At 43.1% G+C, this 19,582-nt stretch overlaps 1 protein-coding gene across 1 annotated transcript in view; it reads left to right on the top strand.

The window, feature by feature from the left end:
- Snx30 (sorting nexin family member 30) overlaps positions 1-19,582 on the top strand; it is a 107,802-nt gene that overhangs the window by 38,548 nt on the left and 49,672 nt on the right. Inside the window, exon 2 of the mRNA XM_076845668.2 lies at positions 12,199-12,390. Within this exon, the coding sequence (XP_076701783.1) occupies positions 12,199-12,390 (192 nt within the window). The remainder of the gene's footprint in view (positions 1-12,198; positions 12,391-19,582) is intronic.

Here is a 19,582-nt window from a genome sequence, read left to right as displayed (position 1 = left end):
CAGCTGGTGTTTTTCTTCTTCATATATGAAGTATAAATAAAAGCCTCTCTGGAAACCCTCTTTGTTGATCCCTTGCATGCCAACTTCAAGAAAAGCCTAGAGGCCTCTCCATATAGATGAGCGTCCCCTGGCCGCAGCCGTGCCACATGCAGGAGTGGGCTCATTTCTGACTTTTCTTTATGCCTCAGAGTTTAAAGACAAATCAGTAGTAAGATTTTTTTTCCCTCATTTTTTCCTTGACTCTCTTCTTTGTCTATCTGTGCTTCTCTGTCTTCTGTATGTGGTCAGAAATAAGAATCGCTGATCATTGATGCTTATTTGCAAAGCTCATTTCTGCATCTGAGTTCAGATTGCCTCTGTGAAAGGACAAGGCAGTCTTGAGTCATTTGGCAGTGGGGATCCAGTTTGAGAAATGCATCTTTAGGGGACTTCATCCTTGTGTGAATGTCATGGAGTGTACTTGTACAGACCTAGATGGTGCAGGTAGGCTGTGTGGGTAGCCTATTGCTCCCAGGCTACAGACCTGTACAGTGTCTGTTACTATACAGAATACTGTGGGCAATTGCAATACAGTGGTAAGTATTTGTGAATCTAAATATATTTAAACATAAAAAAGCTACAGTAAAAACATAGTACAAAAGCTAAAAATGGTACAGTTGTATCAGTTACCATGAATGGAGACTGCAGGACTGGAAGCAGCTCTGGGTGAGTCAGGGGCTGGAGAGCAGATGTGAGGGCCAAGGACCTCACCTGTACCACTGTAGACTATAAACACTGTACTTGTTCTACACTACATTTATAATGAAACATTTTTCTTTCTTTAGTAATAAATTAGCTCAACTGTAACTTTTTTTTTTTTTTTTACTTTATAAACTTAAAAAAAAAACTTTTTGAAATAACACTTAGCTTATACTGGGGAGAGGCTTTGAGGAAAGGCATTTCTGTAATCTACAGACCCATTGTTGTAAGAATACTTTGGCCTTTTATAATCTTACAGGACCACTGTCATACTTGTGGTGGGTTGTTGACCAAAGTGTTGCTGTGTGGCACCTGACTATGTTAGGTTTAAGGCCCTTTTATGTCTCTGCATCCCCCTCCTTTCTTCTGCTTTCTTTACTTGTCTGATTAGGTAGTTATAAATCTCTTTTGCATAGTTTTGGTTTGGAATCATTCCTGCTTTGTCTTTCATTCCTTAATTTTTTGCCTGGGTTGAGTACCTTTTTCTTTTTCAGTGACCATATGAACTATGGAAATAAAAAGGAATCAGCCACATTCCATCTGAGTCATGTCGGTAGGAATGTAGAACCAGATCTGGAGCAACCAGGTACCAGCTAGGTGGCTCTGTAGCCTGAAGTCCATCTGCACTTTTGGGTTGGAGGCAGGCACTCTTCACACTTCTAAAAAGGCAACCATGGGGGAAATTGCCCCTGGCCTTGAGGACTTGCACAGCTCCTTCTTGGCACGATGTGGACCTGAGTCATTAGGACATTGCTTAATGCCTCAGAATCAGTACTGAAAGAGTCCTGTCTTCTCTGCACGAGGGGAGGGAAATGAAGTGAAAACTTTTTCTTAGGGAAGTGGGGACTCTTTTAATATAGTCACGCATTTCCTTCTAGTTTAGCATATTCTTGTCTTGGGTTGGTTTTAGATTTGGGGTGTGGGTTTAAGGGCATCCTAGCCCCAAAGGTGCAGGGTGTGTGTGTCATCAGTCATTGAATGTGAGAGTGCTCTAACAGAGGACAGCTTGAATTTGTGTAGCCAAGGGAATGTGAAATATGTTCTGTTTCTTTTTCTGGATCAGAGATACAGTTTAGAATCTGGAGTGCCTAGCGTTTTCCCATAGGTATTTTTAAAATTTTTTAGTTGTAATATGGACTCAATGTCTTTATTTGTTTTTATGTGGTACTAGGATTGAACCTAGTGCTTCACACTTGTGAGACAAGTGTTGTACCACTGAGCTACAACTCTAGCCCCTCCCATAGGTATTTTTGAGAGTCCAAAAATGATAGGTTCTGTCCCAAGGGAGGGTCACATTTGCTTGTGCACATGCAAATCCTGGCACATAGTTTTTGGCCCTAAGGTGCCTGTGGATTTCAGAGAGTCTGTGTTGTAGGGGAACAGAGGTTTTTGGTAATCTCTGAAGCAAGGACACTTGTAACATCTTGCTAAAGGTGAGGGCTTTACAAACACACTTGAGAAGTATGAGTTCTGAGAACAGACTTTATTGTAGCCACTTGGTGCTAGTGGGGTTCTGTTCCTCGCTTGAGTGACTTTTGCCTTGAGAGGGTTTGGCCTGGGCAGATGATTAATCGACAGGTATTTGATCACCAAAAGCCTAGGTAGCTCTCTGTGGAGTATTGCTGTTTTTAATCCCTTGTTCATAAAGTCCAGAATGTCTTTCCTTTGAACTTTCCTTAAGCACCTGGTTTGTTTTGTCAAACACTGAGGGAGTTTCATGTGAGTAGTACCGTGTCAGATGACAGCACAGAAAGATGGAAGGGTAGGAAAGGAACAAGCCTTGCTTAAGGGATCATTCTAGACACCTTCTTCCCAGTTGAGATGGAAGAAGGAATGTGGTGCAGGTAGCACAGCCCTGCAGGAGAGACACAACCCTGGCACCTCATGCACCAGTCGGTGACCGTGACTTCATGCACATCACTTTGGAGCCTCTTCCTTTTGTGTAACATACACAACTTGGGTGACTGCTGAGGGGTTTTGCACCTCAAGCCCTATGTGATTTGGGCACAGAAATGTCAGTGGAGGAATGGATGCCCTAGCTTTTCAGGTTTTCCATTGACAGGATGTTGAGACCAGGGTTGAGGTAGACAGGTAAGAGTGAGTTTTTAGGTAGCCTTCTCTTCTCCATGGATCTGTGCCTCTGGGAGATTTTAATCTTGCTTCTTAGAAAGCTGTCTGCTTGGACTTTTGAGTCCTACAGATGGCCTGATGTACTTGGCCAGCAGCAGAAGTGGAGTCTTCAGGTTGTGGCTCTTGGATATCATTCATTAGGTATAAACTTTTGGAAGTGACTCCCTTCCTTTAGTGAGGTGATTCCTCATCCAGGAACCTCCAAGCTGAACTCTCCTGTCTTGCTTTTCCATTTGGCACATGTGCTCATTCTTCTCCAGGTGCCTCGGCCTCCACTTGCCTTCCTCAAAGCGTGGAGCTCTCTCATGACCAGTCCTGCATTACGTCCTTAGAGGTTTTTGTGTCCTTATCCCCAATCAGGCTGAGTTGTTTAAATACTGATGTTCTCACTCCTGTTTTTTTTGGTAGCCCTGCACCAGCACTTTGGTTGACATCTGTTACGTGTTCGGCTGTGCTGGAACCAGTGGACCCTCCTTAGAAGGAATGCACAGGAATCATGTTTAAATTCAGCTGAGAGTTGGGGAGAAACTTTCCTCCCAAGAATCACAGGAGAGTTTAGAGAAGGGAGTGCTAGTCTGGAGAGTTTTAGAAAAGGCTAATAACAGATACTGGAACCTTTGCCAAGGAATGTGGACTGGGGTGCTTTCATTCTGACTTCATTTATGATCTTGTTGGTTGGTGGTCAGTGGGTGGATATTACTCAAGGGGTAGGTTTTTTTCATTGAAAAACTAGGAAAACATGTTCAGTTTCAAAATAGCTTACCAGCCTGTAAATAAAGGTTTGAAGCAAGTGGTCTCTGAACCAGTATCTAAAGAAGAGTCTTTGTCCTATAAGAAATGTTCCCAGAACCCCAGCTACTCTGGAGGCTGAGGCAGGGGGATGGCAAATTTGAGGACAACCTGGGCAGCTTATTGAGACCCTGTCTATAAATAAAAAGGGATGGGGATGTAGCTCAGTGGTAAAGCACCCTGGATTCAATCCTCAGAACCACCAAAATAATAATAATAATATAAAAATAAAAATAAAACAATAATAATAATAATAAAAATAAATGAAAACCCCAGAATCCAAAGTAGGAAATTGTAAACTTATCAGGGAAGATGCTAAGCCTAGAAACCTTGGAGTAGTGGACCTTGGAAACTAGGAGATACTCGTGTAAGCAACCTTGGAGGTTTTGGAGAATGTTTGACATGAAGATTTGGGGATGGCATGGTATAGGGCATTGAACTTCGTATCAATAAGCAAGAAGGTCCCAGAACTTGAGACATACTAATTAATTAAGACACATTTGGATACCTCTGGGGGGAGGGTTTAAATCTTTGAATCTTTAAATTCCATACTGTTTTGCCACTGCTTCCTATCCAGGTTTTAGACAACTTTTAAAATTATATGTACTAGTCAGCTTTGCTGTGGTAATGAACAACTCCAAAAATTCGAAGGTATGCAATAAACATTAATTTCTAGGTCATGTGACATGTCAGCTTTGCTGTGGTAATGAACAACTCCAAAAATTCAAAGGTATGCAATAAACATTAATTTCTAGGTCATGTGACATGTCAGCTTTGCTGTGGTAATGAACAACTCCAAAAATTCGAAGGTATGCAATAAACATTAATTTCTAGGTCATGTGACATGTCAGTGGTTGAGTCAGCTTTGCTGCTCTCTCCTACAGGTCATCCCGCTCTGAAGGATCAACCCTTACCTGGGACACCTACTTTCAAGGTAGAGCAGAAAGAACAAGAGACTTGCTGGAAACTCCCAGTGGCTCACACAGCCCCCACTCTGCTTCATTCATCCCTGTGCCTGAGTCATGGGGCAGAGCTGTGTCTCCCTGTAGGAAATCACCAGGCCATAGAAAGGACCGAGCTCCTCACAGAACAGGGGCTTAATCATTGCAGATGTTAATTCCATCTACCATGTCGTCTGTGACCTCTACCTTTTTCATTATTTAGTAAAGACAGGTTCACATTTATCATTTTAAAATGGACAGAAAACATTTTCTTCCTGTTGTGTGTATTAAAATTTTAGATTCCTCTGGGAGAACTTGATCTGCTGCCAGGAAGTGATGTGGCAGATCACTGTGTATATTCCACATTGTGTGTTCTTCTAGCTTATCCATGCATTCCCTAGAATCTCTAGAGTGGTTGTGAATGCCAGTAAATACCAGGTATCAGAATGGAGTTTCTGAACTTAGTAGCTGTGCCCCTGGTGTTTCATTGTTTGCTGTTATTTATTTATTTATTGAGCTGTCATTTACATACCATGAAATTCACCATCTTGAAATATACAGTTGAATGGCTTTTAGTATATTCACTGGGTGGAGAGACCATCAGCACCTAATTCCAGAATTTTTCTTTTTTTCTTTTTTTTCTTGGCAGAGCTAGAAATTGGATCCAGGGCCTCACACACTAGCCACATGCTCTACCATGGAGCTACATGCCCAGCCCTTCAGAATATTTTTGTCATCTTCAAAAGAAATCCCATCCTCACTAAGCCATCTCTTCTGATTAGCCTCTCTGTCAGTGGAAACATCTGCTTTCTTCCTCTAAGGATTTGCCTCTTATGACAGTTCACTTAGAACAATGTAATCAGGTTCATTGCTGATGTTTTCTGGTAGATACTGTGTTCTTTAACATATTTAAGAACTTTCCTTTTACAAATCCTTAACTTTACTTTGAAATTTTAATGAATGATAGTTACAAGTGAATGATACTAGTGAACATTTTGATAGTTGTGGACAAGATTACCTTCAATAGTAATTTACATATGCATTCAGTAATATAATAAATTGCAATAATAAATTTCCTGATGTTAAATCATTTTTGTTTTCCTAGAGTACCTTTGGCTTGATCCTGGCACGTTCTTCTTTTTAAAAATTCTTTTAATGTACCATTAGCTGTTACTTTATTGGCAATGTATATATTTATATCTGATTTTCCTCTTTGTCCTAAATTTTTGATATCAGATATTAGGTGATCTTCATAAAGTGATTTGAAGCCAGGCACTGTGACTCCCATAACTTGGGAGACTGAGGCAGGAGGATCACGAATTTGGGGCTAGCCTCAACAACTTAATGAGGTCCTAAGCAACTTAGGGTCTCAAAATGAAAAATAATAAAAAGGATTGGGGATGTGGTAAAGCACCTCTGTGTTCAATCATCAGTACATAAATAAATAAACAAATGATTTGAAAGGTTTCTCCATTTTTAAAAATTATATGAGAATATTTGAATGAAGCAGGACTTACTCCTTGAAGGTTCATTAGAGATTAACTGTGAAACCAGGAGGGCCCAGCTTGTGTTTTCGTGGAGGTCTCTGATTCTCTGGCATCACTTCTTTAACCATATTTGTCTTCAGATTTCTGTCAAATATCATTTTCATTTTAGCTTCCTATTTTACTCTAGAAACATCTAACATACACATTTCCAAGCTTTTACATCATTATTCATAGCACATCCTTATAATTTATTACATGGAGATAAGATTTAAATAGTGATTTTTTTCTGTTCTTTTTCTTTTTTCTCATTTCTATAATTGGTGAGGTTTCCTAAGTTTTACTTTATCAAATTCCTCTTTTAGAATTAAGTTTTGACTTATGACTTTTGCCTTTTTTGGTTTTCAGTATATACTTTTTCCCCCCTTTCTTTCTTTCTTTTTTTTTTTTTTTGGTAGTGTTGGGGCCTAGGCCTTTAGTATGTCAGGTGAGTACTTTACCACTGAGCCTCGTCTCCAGATGCCATGTTTTTTTTGTTTTTGTTTTTGTTTTTTTTAATGAGAGCACACAGTGAATGTGGTCTAAGTGTTTTATTTCACGGGCTGAAGCTTTTTCATGTATGTTTGCTCTTGAGGATTTTGTGTGACTTTGTTTCGGTGTGTTTTTGGTTTTTTTTCTTTACGTGTGTCTGATATAAGGATGCAGGCCTGAAGAGTGGATAACTGGATTGCCTTTGTTTCTACTTGATGTCATTAGAATTGTCCTTTTGGATCCTTATGTTGGTACCAGCTGAGCGAGCTGTGAGCGGGGAAGGGAGGTGGAAGGAAGACTGGCAGCATCCTGAGCATTCCCCTCAGGGAGACTTGGTCTGGCTCCTCTGGGTGTCTGGATCACCTGGCGCCCGGCTTCCTTCTTGTTTTAGCACCTCTCCTCCTTGTAGAGCCCTGCCCCACTCGCATTTGCAGACTTGCCTGTTGGACATCCCCAGACCTGCTGACCCTGGGGCCACCTTGTTTGTTCTTGACCTTTACCCTGCATTTCTACCCCTGTGGTCCGGATAAAGCACTGTGGGCAGAGAGCCCCCTACTGGTAGACTTTGCTTAGGGCGTCTACCTGTGCTTATGATCCACTTCACAGCAGCCAGAAACCCTGGCTGTCCTCCTTTGTCCCGTCATCAGACCTCCCATGTTCCCTTCCCTCCTGACAACTGCACTTTCACATTAGGGTGCACATGAGATGGGGGTTTGAGACATTTTCTACCTTCTAAGTAGCCTTGATTACCTTAAGTAACCTCATGGTGACTCGGGTTCAAGATGCCTCTTAGTTATTTTTCCAGTTATACCAATAGAAAATCTTAGAAGCTTTGGCATTTGGATGGCACCCTATTCTAGTTTCCAGGATCACTATGACTCTAGTTGCTGTATTTCTTGTCATTTTTCCCCACTGCTTTTTCTCTCCCATTCTTAAATAAGTATCTGGAGGAAGGAAGAAAAAGCAAAGACTGGTGGTCAACTCGCCAAGTTCATCTAGAAGTCTAGATCTACAGTTTTTGAATGAGTGTGTACATTCTGTCTTATTAATGTAAACACAATCATTTCCTGGTTAGTGAGCCTTTGGGATTTTTTTCCAGGTTTCATTGTGTTCTTTGTTCTGTTTTGAACACCATGAACACCCCTCCCCCACTCCCTCACTGCGAATTAAACTCAGGGCATTTACCACTGCACTACATGCCTACTTCCTTTCCCTTTTCTAAAATTTTCAGATAGGGTCTCACTATTTTGAAAAGGCTGGCCTTCAATGTGTAATCCTCCTGCCTCAGCCTTCCAAATCTCTGGGATTATGGGCGGCCACCACTGTGCCCAGCATGAATATCTTTGAACAGAACACTTCTGAGATTTTTCCCATTGAGTTTGTTCTCCAAAGTGGTTTTAAATTTAATTTTACAGACCTGGGTGTAGTAGCACACTCCTGTAATCCTAGTGACTTGGGAGACTGAGGCAGGAAGATTGCAAGTTCAAAGCCTGCCTCAGCAATTTAGCGAAGCCCTAAGCAACTCAGTGAGACCCTGTCTCAAAAGGAAAAACAAAAAGGGCTGGGGATGTGGCTTAGTGGCTAAGATAGTCAGTTGATAAATATATGATAAAATTTCAAATAGTGATAATTCCTGTATAGAAAAATAAAGCCCAGGAAAGGGGCTAGAGAGTGATGAAGGGATACAGGGATACTTTTAGGGTTTATGGGTAAGAGAAGTTCTCTCTAAATAGGTGTCAAATGAGCAGAAACTTGTTTGATAAGCAAAGAGGCAGCCCATGGAGATCTGTGGTAGAGGAATATTCCAAATAGAGAAAGCCAGCAAGTACTAAGGCCCTGAGGTCAGGATGAGCCAAGACAGTGCCAGGGCCAGAAGGAAGGCCAATCTATCCAGAGCAGGATGACCTGGGTAAAAGGTAAGGGCAAGGACCAGTGATGTTGGCGCTTGCAGACGGTGGGAGTTAGATTTCCTTCTGAATGTCATGGAGTGTCTTTGGGAATTGTGAGCAAGGGTGTTGATGTTTTGTTTTACATTTTTAAAAGAGCGCTCTGGCTGTGGTTTGGAGAGCTGACTGTAGGGTAACTGAAGGAAGACAGGAGGCCTTTTGGTTAAGCCAAGGGTTTCCTCACTTCCTGAGCTGCAAGACTCGCGCAGTTGTGAAGAAGGTGCTGCTCCCACACCATACCTGTTCCAGAGTTCAGCAGAGCTGACCCCGGGGCTGGAGGACTGTGATGGGCAGAGAGACCTGGGTGGTTGAGTTCATGTAATCCCTTGCCCATCCCCTAGTACTTTCATGTTTACCCTCCATGTTTGTTTTCGTGGGGACCGTATCTTGAGAAAGTCATTTTGGGATAACTTGTATTAAGACCTTAAGGAAGATGTTAGCTTTCCCTGACTCTCTTTAAAAACAGAAGCTTCATGTTTACCCACAAGGATTTATGACCTGGGAGTGGAGCTGAAGGACAGTGTAGGGGCTGGAGGAAAGTCCCACAGAGGGAACTTCTGGCAAGAGACGCTGACCTAGGAACCAGAAACCCCATTCAACCTTTGGTGCAACAAATACTAGCGTCTATACATTTGTGCAAGTTACCTCATCTTTTCGAGTCTGCTTCCTCATTGGTGGAGAAAATATCTGTTCTGCTGATCTCCAGAGGCTGCCATGGGTGCAGTGAAAGCAGACCGCAAGCACTGTGTGCAGATGGTCCATGGTGGCAGCCTCAGGCTCAGGAGACCGGAGGCTTCTGTAGCCGGTGGTCTATTCCCGTGAGTGCAAGTGATATTCCAGTGAACATCTGGAACGAGGGGTGCCCGTGCTTTCCCTGGCTGTGTAGTTCTAGGAGGAAAGAATCTGGACTGCATGAGGTCTGGTTGACGGTCTCCCCTGCACCCCGGCTGGCCAAGGCAGTTGAGACCTGTATGCCGGCTGTTCCAGGAAGGTTGTTGGCTGGGGTCACCAGGGCCAGGTTAGGGGAGGCTCCCAGAATTGCTGATGGACCTGGGGCGAGATGGCAGATAACCACACAGCGTGGATGAACCGGCACAGTCACAGTCATGGGCGAGTCGCAGTGTTTGTGCAGAAGTTAAAAGTGTAAATTAATGATAAAAACTGTGTAAACTGCTTCAGTGCAGATACCTTCAAAGCAGTGGAGAAGGGAGTGACTGATTCTGCCGGGGAGCAGGTCAGGGAAGGCCTAAGAGGAGGGAGCATTCAATAGATTCCTTTTTTAAAAAAATTTTTATAGTTGTACTTGGACACAATATCTTTATTTTTATTTGTTTATTTTTTATATGGTGCTGAGGATCAAACCCAGCGCCTCGACTGTGCTAGGCGAGCGCTCTACGACTGAGCCACAACCCCAGCCCGTCAGTAGATAGTTTGGAAACCTCAACATGAGAAAAGGGAGGGAGGGCTTTGCAAGCAGAGGTGGAAGGTGGGGAGAGCATGGTGGGTTCTGGTGCCCAGGGCTTGTGGGGAGCTGGAGCCCGGGCCAGCTCATAGAAAGCCACCATCAGAGCTGAGGTGGGCTTGTCTGACAAGATTTTGTTTCTTTAGTGCAGTGTAGAGCCACTGGCAGGGCGGTCCTGAGGCCCTGTGTTTTGAGGTTGTGTTTATAAAATGTAAGGGTGGGCCCCTGCGGTGCCCAGCGCGGTGTTTTGTCTGAAGTCAGTGTTTAAATATTTACTGAAATGACAAAGATACATGATTATCTCAGAGTTCCAGAAAAGTTGATGTCCCCCGCCCGATGTCCCAGGATGCTGGATGTGACGCTGCTGCATGCCCTGTGGTCTCAGCACACTGAGAAACCAGCAGGTGCTGCTGTAGCAAGGCCCCCACCCGAGTTGCTCCCGGCTCTGCTCTGTAGTCAGAGGTGGAGCTGAGGAGCAGTGGAGGGGACATCCAGGAAGCACCTTCTGCAGAGATGCCAGTAATAACAAAAAAGGGGTTTTGACATCGCTTAAGTATGCTATTAAATGATCTGGGGTGAGTGGCAATGTGAGACAAAGGAAGGAGACTTTATTGTACTTTCTGTCCCTCACCACGTTGGGTGACATTGCCCTTGATGCCAGGCCATTGCTTTCTTCCACCTCGTCTCATCCCTCTTCCCAGGTCTCCCGGGAACTGGAGCTCGTGGGATATGACCGCTGGGTTGACCTCTTGTGTCCTGTGTGTCTCCTCACCTGGGGGCCGGCTCGCCTCCAATGTGCAGAGCTCCCAGAAGAGAGAAAAGGGAAAGTGCCTCCTTGCACACCCAACCCATGGTCTGATGGCCCCCAGGTCACCATGGCCCTTTCCATTGTGTTGTGGCACTTTCTTGCCATGTCCCCTCAGTCTTTGTCTCCCAGTGATCCAGGGTGACATACAGAGGCCTCCACACCTAGTGCTATTCTGTTATCAAACCTTGAAACCCAGAAGGGTGACTGTAAGACCTGGCCTTCCTGCGTTACAGCCTTTGGATGTTATAGGGACATAATGTATTGAGGTAGCCACAGGCCTAAGGAGAGTGAAATTTATAGTTTTTAGAACTTTTCTTTTTCTTTCCTGGCATTTGCCTCTCTGACAGCCTCCCTTCCCTTTAATGTTTTTATCGTGGGAAATTTTAGTCATACAAAAGAGGACAGATTGTATAATGAACCTGCAAGCACCATCGTCAACACCTGGGTGTCTTATATCATTTATGCCCCCTTCCCCAGCTTTAATTATTTTGAAGCAAATACTGGACCTCTTATCATTTCATCCATCATAGTTTGGAAACCTCTACATGAGAAAGGTGTGGGGGGCTTTGCAAACAGAGGTGGGAGGTGAGGAGAGCATGGTGGGTTCTGGAGCTGGTGCCCAGGGCTCGTGAATATATTTTAAAAGAAGACGACTGTAAAATCATGGCACTTCCATTATCATGCCTAATTGATTCCTTAATGTCGCTCGTATTCAACTGATCAGAATTCAGATTTCCTCTACTCATCTCAGAATCTTACTTTTTTACATTTTGTTTCATTATTATTTTACCTGTGTGTTGGTGTTATGTCCAGAGGCTTGTTCAGAGTTCAAATTGAATTTTTTTTTTTTTTGGCAGGTGGACCTCCTCTTGATGGTATGGACTTCTTTTTAGGAGGCACACAACTTTTAAACTTTTAATTGTCTCTTTGTGACAGACGATTGCGTTTTAAGTGTGTTGAGTATTTAGGAGGGCTCAGGCCTTTTAATATTTACCTTGGCTCAGGTTGTGGTCTTATGAAAGGGGAAAATGGAGTGCAATGTGCTCAGAGTTATTTCTCTGGCAAAGTCTGACCATGGTGGGTGGTCATGTTCTCTGTCCGTGGAACTGTTCACTTGCAGCTGGTCACCCCAGAACTTGTCGAAGATGATTCCATATGAATTGGGTCTACAGTGCCACCATACTCTCTTTCTCTTGGTCGTGAAAGATCTGTTTGCTCAAGAAATAATTAGTAAGGAGAGACTCAGGTTTTTGGAAAGTAACTTTTGTATTTTAACGTTGTTCCTTGGTTTGGCACACTAGACAGTTGCTGAGGTTCTCCTGTGCTGTGTTTTTCTTCCATTTGTAAGGCAGTTCTTTTTTTCTTGTAGGATCTCATTCTGCCCAACGGTGGTACTCCAGCAGGGACTTCCAGTCCAGCTTCTTCGTCTTCTCTTCTAAACAGACTTCAACTTGATGATGACATTGATGGTGAGACCAGAGATCTCTTTGTCACAGTGGATGACCCCAAGAAGCATGTCTGTACCATGGAGACCTACATCACATACAGGATCACCACCAAAGTAGGTTCCTTTGTTTTCTGATGCCCGGGTCTTGGGGAACTGGGGTCCTAACCCCGTGGTTTTCCATCGCCTTCATCCACCCTCTGTACAGCTTCATTCACCTTTGTCACAGTTGTGGGTGTGGTTTCTGCAGAGAGTGGATGCATTAAGATTAAAAGGATCACTCTGCCAGTGATTCTCCAGGGAGTTTCCAGAAGCCTTTGGTTCAGGAATGGGTTGACATCGTTGGTTCCTCTCGTTCTGAGGTTTCAGCATCATGGACTGCATGGTACTGGTTCCTCCAGCTTGCACATAGCCATTGTGAACTATCCACCTTCTGGTTGTGTAAGCCAATCTAATAAATTAAACACATTGATTATTTACAATATAAAGATCAAAAGCATCACATACACATAATCATTTTTTAAACTATTGAGATGAGGGAGAATTTGTGACTAAGGTCTTTTTGTGTGTGTGGTGCTGGGGATTGAACCCAGGGCCTTGTGCATACGAGGCAAGCACTGTACCAACTAAGCTATATTCCTAGCCCTGTGACTAAGGTCTTTTAACCCCTATACTCTGACTTATTTCCTATCATGGTACTATTTAATGGGTTCATATCACGTTAACCTTCAAATTTTCCAGTCATTTTATCTACCTAAATCTATGATGAGACCCTAATTACAATTTGTGGCTTAACTGAGATTGATGGTTGGGGACAAAGAGTAAGAAGACTGGAACTGGTATTTATTGACTTTCTGTTAAGTCCAGGCAAGTAGCAGGCAGGGTAGTGAGATTTAATTGATTAATTCTCACAGCAAACCTGTGAGATCTATCTTTTAGCAGTGACTGTTAAGTAAGTTAAGTTTAACAGATAAGTAAGGGGACCAACGAAGACTCATGGTTTTCTGCTGTTTGGTCTTAACATATTTCTTTTTTTTTTTTTTAAATGAATGTGTTTATAATATTCATATAATTTTTTAAATATGATGTTTTTTATCCAATAAAAGATGGACAAACAAAATTTGAGTGTATTTCATTACATTTTTCTTTCCAAAGAATTTAAACAGGTTCAGAACTTATTAAACATTCATAATAATTTTTTTTTTTTTTAGAGAGAGAGGGAGAGAGAGAGAGAGAATTTTAATATTTATTTTTTTTAGTTTTCGGCAGACACAACATCTTTGTTTGTATGTGGCGCTGAGGATTGAACCCGGGCCACACGCATGCCAGGCGAGTGCGCTACCACTTGAGCCACATCCCCAGCCCCATAAAATTTTTTTTTTATTCTACAATGAAAAAGAGAAAAGGCACAGTAGGAGAAAAAAGACGTGCTATCCAAGCTCTTCCTAACACCACTCATAAAGGCAACTCCAACTAGTAAAGCTTCTGAAATTGCTTGGCAATCTTTCTTCACAGTTGAGGAGACCGAAGTAGAAAGTTTGAGTAACTTGTTATAGGTTAGAGAATTAGTAAATGGAATTATAACTTGAAGGACTAGAAAGTCCATATTTTAATTTTAAAAATCCATATTCCACTTGTGAAAGAATAACTTTGGGGCTGGGGTTGTGGCTCAGTGGTAGAGTGCTTGCCTAGCATGTGTGAGGCACTGGGTTCAGTTCTCAGCACTGAATGTAAATAAAGAAAATAAAAGTCCATCTATAACTAAGGAAAATATTTTTTAAAAAAGAATAACTTTGGAGTGTGTGTGTGTGTGTGTTTGTTCGTTCGTTCCAGTGCTAGGGAGGAGCCCAGGCCCTGCACCTGCTAGGGAAGAACTCTACCACTGAGCTACACTTCCAGCCCTGTATTATTTGTTGCTTTTGAAAGTTATTTTCTGACTATTTGAAATAGTACTGAAGTTTTAGGTGTGAAGCAGGGTTTCTTGACCTTGGTGCTATGGACATTTTGGACTGAGCAACGCTTGGTTTTAGGGGGTTGTACTGTGGGTCAGCAGGTGTTTTTTTAGCATCATCCCTGGGTTCTGGCCTCTGGATGCCAGGGGCACCATCCTCCCCCACTCTCAGCCCCTGGTGTGACAACAAAAATAATATCTCCAAATATTGCCAGTATTCTCTGGGGAACAAACTTGCTCCCTGGTTGAAAACCGCTAATCTAGATTATTTATATTATTCGGAAGAAAATTCACATTATCGCCGTGTATTCTAGAATAAAGAAGTCTTTTTGTCAGGAAACTATCTTATTTCTTGGTATTTCCCCTACCACAAACCACATAGTGAAGAAAAGACTTCGAGGTAATTCCAGATGCATTAATAGATGCAGTTACCTTTGTTGGTGGTGTCAAGAAAAGCATGGATAACATTTCTTGTTTCTCTTACTGTGCCTTTTCTTTTTTCATTGTAGAAGAAAATTGATCTTTTACTGTGAAAGTTGAGTAGGTTCGAACCTGCTTAAGTTCTTTTTAGAAAGAAAAATGGGATGAAATACATTCAAATTTGCTTCTTCATCTTTTATTGGATGAAAAATATTATATTTAAAAAATTATGTGAGTAATATAAACACATTCATGGGTGGGGGGAGAGGAAGGGAGGAGAAGAGAAGAGAGAAGGAGAGAACAATGTTAAAGATCAAATACAGAGTAGCCTGAGACCTCCCTGGTTGTCCTCAATATCTGTTCTAATTGAAAGTTGGCATTGCTAAAACGTGGTATGTTCTTCTCATCTCTTTTCATTTACATATATAAATGAACAGTTAGAATACACGTTATTTAGATTCTGGTGTCTTTCACTTTCTCAGTTAATCTTCAATTGACAGTATTTTTGAAGGCCCTTCCCGGTGCATACAACTGTATCTATCTTATTCTTCCTGTCTCTGCCTAATTATTTATGCAGTGATTAGGCCATTGTCTTTTCTCTGTGGACATTTAAGTGTTTGTCAATTTTCTGAAGTTACTTCCTGTCCTCTCTCACTTTGAAGATCTATCTGCACACGATGTCTTTCCTTATGACCATCCTGAGCAGGGGCTCACATGTGTGTTATTTCTTCCTCAGAGGTCTAGGGCCATGTACATATTTTCAGGAATTATTTCTATTTATTTATTTTTACTTTGGCTGAACGTATTCTTTACCTTGTGGTCCATGAAATGCAAAACCTGTTTTTCTTGAATTGCTGCTACAGCCAGGTGACAAGGTGACTGCCTTGCTGGCACAGTAACACTCGCCCACAGTGACAGTTTTCACCACTACTTGATTCCTGTGCCTTCCTGCCCCGCTCCCCAAAGTAGATCCTGCAGGGAGGGCTTCTCTTAGCTGACTGATGGACTAGTACACCGGCCACAACCTGCCAGTCTTTCTTAGGCCTCTTCTTTTTCTTCTTTCCTTACCCTTTACCCTCCATGTTCTTATCTCTGCCCCTTTCCCTGGGATGATTCAATTTCCTGCATGTGAGAAAATATCCGAGAGTAAACTTTTCCCACTTGCAATCCCACATTTTCAGTTGGCTGGGGTGCCAGCACCTCAAGATGAACCTGGTGGGGAATTTCTACCTTTTTTTTTTTTTTTAATGGTTATACATACTATTTGGGTTCGTCCCAACAAACTTATACATGCATGGAAATCGATTTCCGTTCATGAGTCCCCCTCCCCACTGCCTTTCCCTCAAATTTTACTTCTTACCATCCCTCTCTTCCACTTATGATTCTATAGCTACGTTGTCTGCTTTTTCGGTTTCTAAAAGCAACACCAGGTTGGTTGTCCTGGTGGTGCATTCAGAGCGTTCTTTCTGAAAGCTGTGTTAATGGATATGTAGGGGTGTGTGGGGATGGGAGAGGACACACAGGGACACAGGGCCCCACGCCTGATCTTGTCCTAGGATTTGCACTTCTGTTGAGGTCCTCAGCAAAGAGAACGGTCAGAGGATGAGGCTGTACACATGCTTGCTTTATTACTTGGAGGTTTTGACTTCCCAATCCTGATTCAGGTTCCCGTTGACCACGGGAGCTAACATGAAGCTAAGTCTGAGAGCTGATCTAGGCAAAGAATGCTTCACCAAATCTATGCTGGTGGGAGGCCCCTAAGGCCCTCCCAAGGCAGGTGGCTCCTGCCTCTCTTCTCTGATGGCACCTAGAAAGTAGCATCATATTAAGAACTAATTATTGGATGCTGTGCATGTGTTATACTTTTTTTTTTGCAATAAAAACTGTTCAATTATTATTTTATGTGAGTATAGGTATTTTTAGAAATATAGATTTTATAGAAAAATCAGAAGATGAAAGCTTTTAAAAAAAAGACTACCTATAAGGTCAGCAGCCAAAAAAAAAAAAAAACATTGATAACGTCTGTGCTATTTTCCTCTTATTTTTAAAAAATGAGTATCTTGCATGTGGTCAGCTCTCTTAATATGTTGCAGATATCTTTCTACGCTAGTAAGCACCAGTAAGCACACTTTCAGGCCATTACTTATAAGGTGGCACTAAGTGTTCTGTTGGGTGCATCTGCCATCATTTATTTTGCACTAAGTGCTTTACATAAATTATTAATCTTCACATTCAGTGAAGTAGATATTGCTACCGTCTTTATGAATGAAACTGAGACACAGAGACATTAAGAAAATTGCTCAAAGACATAACTAATATGTGGTGGAACTAGTGCTTGAGTCTAGGTTCCTTAACAATTGTGCTGTTTTCCACAATATGATTTGCCAGAGAGGATGGCTCTCACCCAGCACAGGAGGGCAGAACAGTGGTCCAGCTGAAATGGTCCATGTAGACATAGATGCAAGTTTGAGGAAACAGAGAGCCGCCTCCAGCTCCCTTTAGAGACCATCTTCTGACCTTTTACACTATTTCCCATCAGTCACCTCCCCAGCTCTTACCCCCCATGGAGTACCTCTCAGATACTCAGTGGTCAAGAGAGTCTAAATGCTGCTCAGGGGCCAGGTTATGTCTAAGAATCACATAGTGGGCATTTGATCTAATGATAAGGTCATGGGTGACTAGGGTGACCGTTTCATTGGTGTGGTGCAGAATCCAGTTTGCAGTGGGTTAGAGTGAATGAGAGTTAGAAGATATGAGTGTTGGTAGTTTGCTAGTGATCGAAAGAGTAAAGCAGACAGCATGAGCAATAGCTGCGGGAGGGGCATGGGCTCAGGGGAGGGGAATGCTGTGTGTGTGTGTGTGTGTGTGTGTGTGTGTGTGTGTGTGTAGGATGAAGGAGACTTAAGTGCCAAGTAGACAGTTTTGGTAGAGAAGGAGACTTTGGGCTGCAGATTGACAGTTAGGAGGGAAGGTGTCAGGAGATGGTGTTCTGAGTGCGGTGTGGTGGGGACTGGCCTCTGATGGGGGAGGCATACTTTTTCTGCACACTTTTTTTTTCCGTTGTTCTTGGAAAAAGAAGGGAAGCTGTTTTGTGGCAGGAAGTTGAGGAGCTCTTTGCTTAGAGCTCCAGTTTTCTCCATGAATCAATGATGAGCTCTTCCCCTAAGAGTGAGGAGGAAGATTTGAAGTGGGCTTCAGAAGTTTTGAAAACTTGCACTGGCCTTTTATTAACTGTGTGGAAAACAAGTGAGAGTTGAAGGGAGTATTAAGGTTGCCTGGTAGTGCTGAGGTCCAGCTGTAGGCCATTGTGTCACTCTGATCTCGTTTTTTCCCTCCAGCATTGTGCTCACAGGGCCAGGCCTGATAAAACAGGAAGGGGCCAGTTGAGGTTCTGCCTGAGCTTGGAGCATGGACAATGGGAGGGAGCATTTAGATATGAAAAGTAAGGAACTGCCCAAGAAGGAAGGAAGGAAGGAAAGATAGGAGCGGACAGAATGTCAAGAGACTAGGTCAAAAGAGACTGAGAAGACAAGGGTGTCCACAGGTGGAAGAGCCTGAATCATAGAGGATGCTGTTCAGGGAAGGAGAGATGAGCATTTCTGCCTGACTCCGGTCTGGGAGACCCCAGAGAGGAGGGAGACATGGTCAGCTCAGAGGCAGGTGAGGGGACCACCTGGATGGGAGGGCACCCAGATGATGAAGGGCTTTGGAGAGGAAGCTGGAGAACCAGGTGCTTGGGGAGCCGATCAGTCCACGGCTGTGAGGAGGTAGAGGATGAGGGCAGCATGAGCCTGGCAGGGTTCCCGGGCAGTGGAGCAGCGCTGGGGCAGCTCCTGGCCTGCGGTGGGTGTGGATTGTGAATGTGAGAGAATGAGCAGCACCCAAGGGATGGGCGGGCTGCAGGGCGGCTGCATTCTCAGGGGAGAGCCAGAGTTCAGAATCTGAGTAGGTCGAAGAGCCACATCTATTATGGAATGGTTGTTCCCAAATAACTTGGGGGGAAAATCTTTTCTCAGAAGGAAACCTGGAGGAGAGTGAGGGTGAGTGGCCAGAAGCCTCCCCTGTCATCATTCTCAGTTGTTCTCTGAGGGTGGTTGCCACTTGATAAGGGAAGAGGTCGCATTGATGGGGGACAGGTGTCACCTGGACTTCTCTGGCTCTTGCTATGGCCTGGATGGATGCCACTTGTGATGAAGACCAGTCTCTCTGGAGTGAATCAGTTGTAAATTTTGGTTGAGTGGACATTCTTTGGAATGGCTCTGGGCCACAGCTGCTTGGCACATCAACTCTTGGGGTGCAAGGGGAGGCCTTTTAGGGTGGGGTGATGCCCAGGGGACAGATTGACTAGACCTAGGTCTTCCAAAGTGCTGAACTTCCAAAGAAGAAAAAAGAAAAATTTCCAGAGATGCTAGAGATGAAGAAAGAGGTATTCATAGCAAGCATGGTATTCATTTTAATAGTAAAAATGAATACCCTTTACTGTGACCCTGTTGCTCAGTTACCTGTCCTTCTGACTTCAGGTGTGTAACCATGACCTTGGATCTTTGTTGGACGTTCTAGCTTGTAGACACACGATATGGAAGGACATAGATTAAAGTGCTGTCATGGTTGTCTGTGGTCATGGAATTGTGTGGTTGGACATTTTCCTTTCATTTTTATTGCTTCATTAGCCACCACTATTAGAAAACAGAGATAAACAGATATTTCTTTATTTTCTTTAATTATATCCTGAATTTCACAGAGGAAAAATTTATTACAAACTCATGCTTGGAGTTTTACTGATCTGCATATTTTATGAAGACTGTGAGTCATGCAGCTGGGTTTCTCTCCAGGAATCCAGTGATGTCCGCGGCCCAGATTCAGCCAGTGCGTGGTGGGCAGGGAGTCTGTTCGGCTAGCCTCATTCCTGGCTCTGCTCTTTCTCTCCGTCCTTGTTTT

This window comes from Callospermophilus lateralis, chromosome 2 (assembly GCF_048772815.1).
Source record: "Callospermophilus lateralis isolate mCalLat2 chromosome 2, mCalLat2.hap1, whole genome shotgun sequence".
Taxonomy (NCBI): Eukaryota; Metazoa; Chordata; class Mammalia; order Rodentia; family Sciuridae; genus Callospermophilus; species Callospermophilus lateralis.
This window is presented reverse-complemented; position numbering and strand designations above follow the sequence as displayed.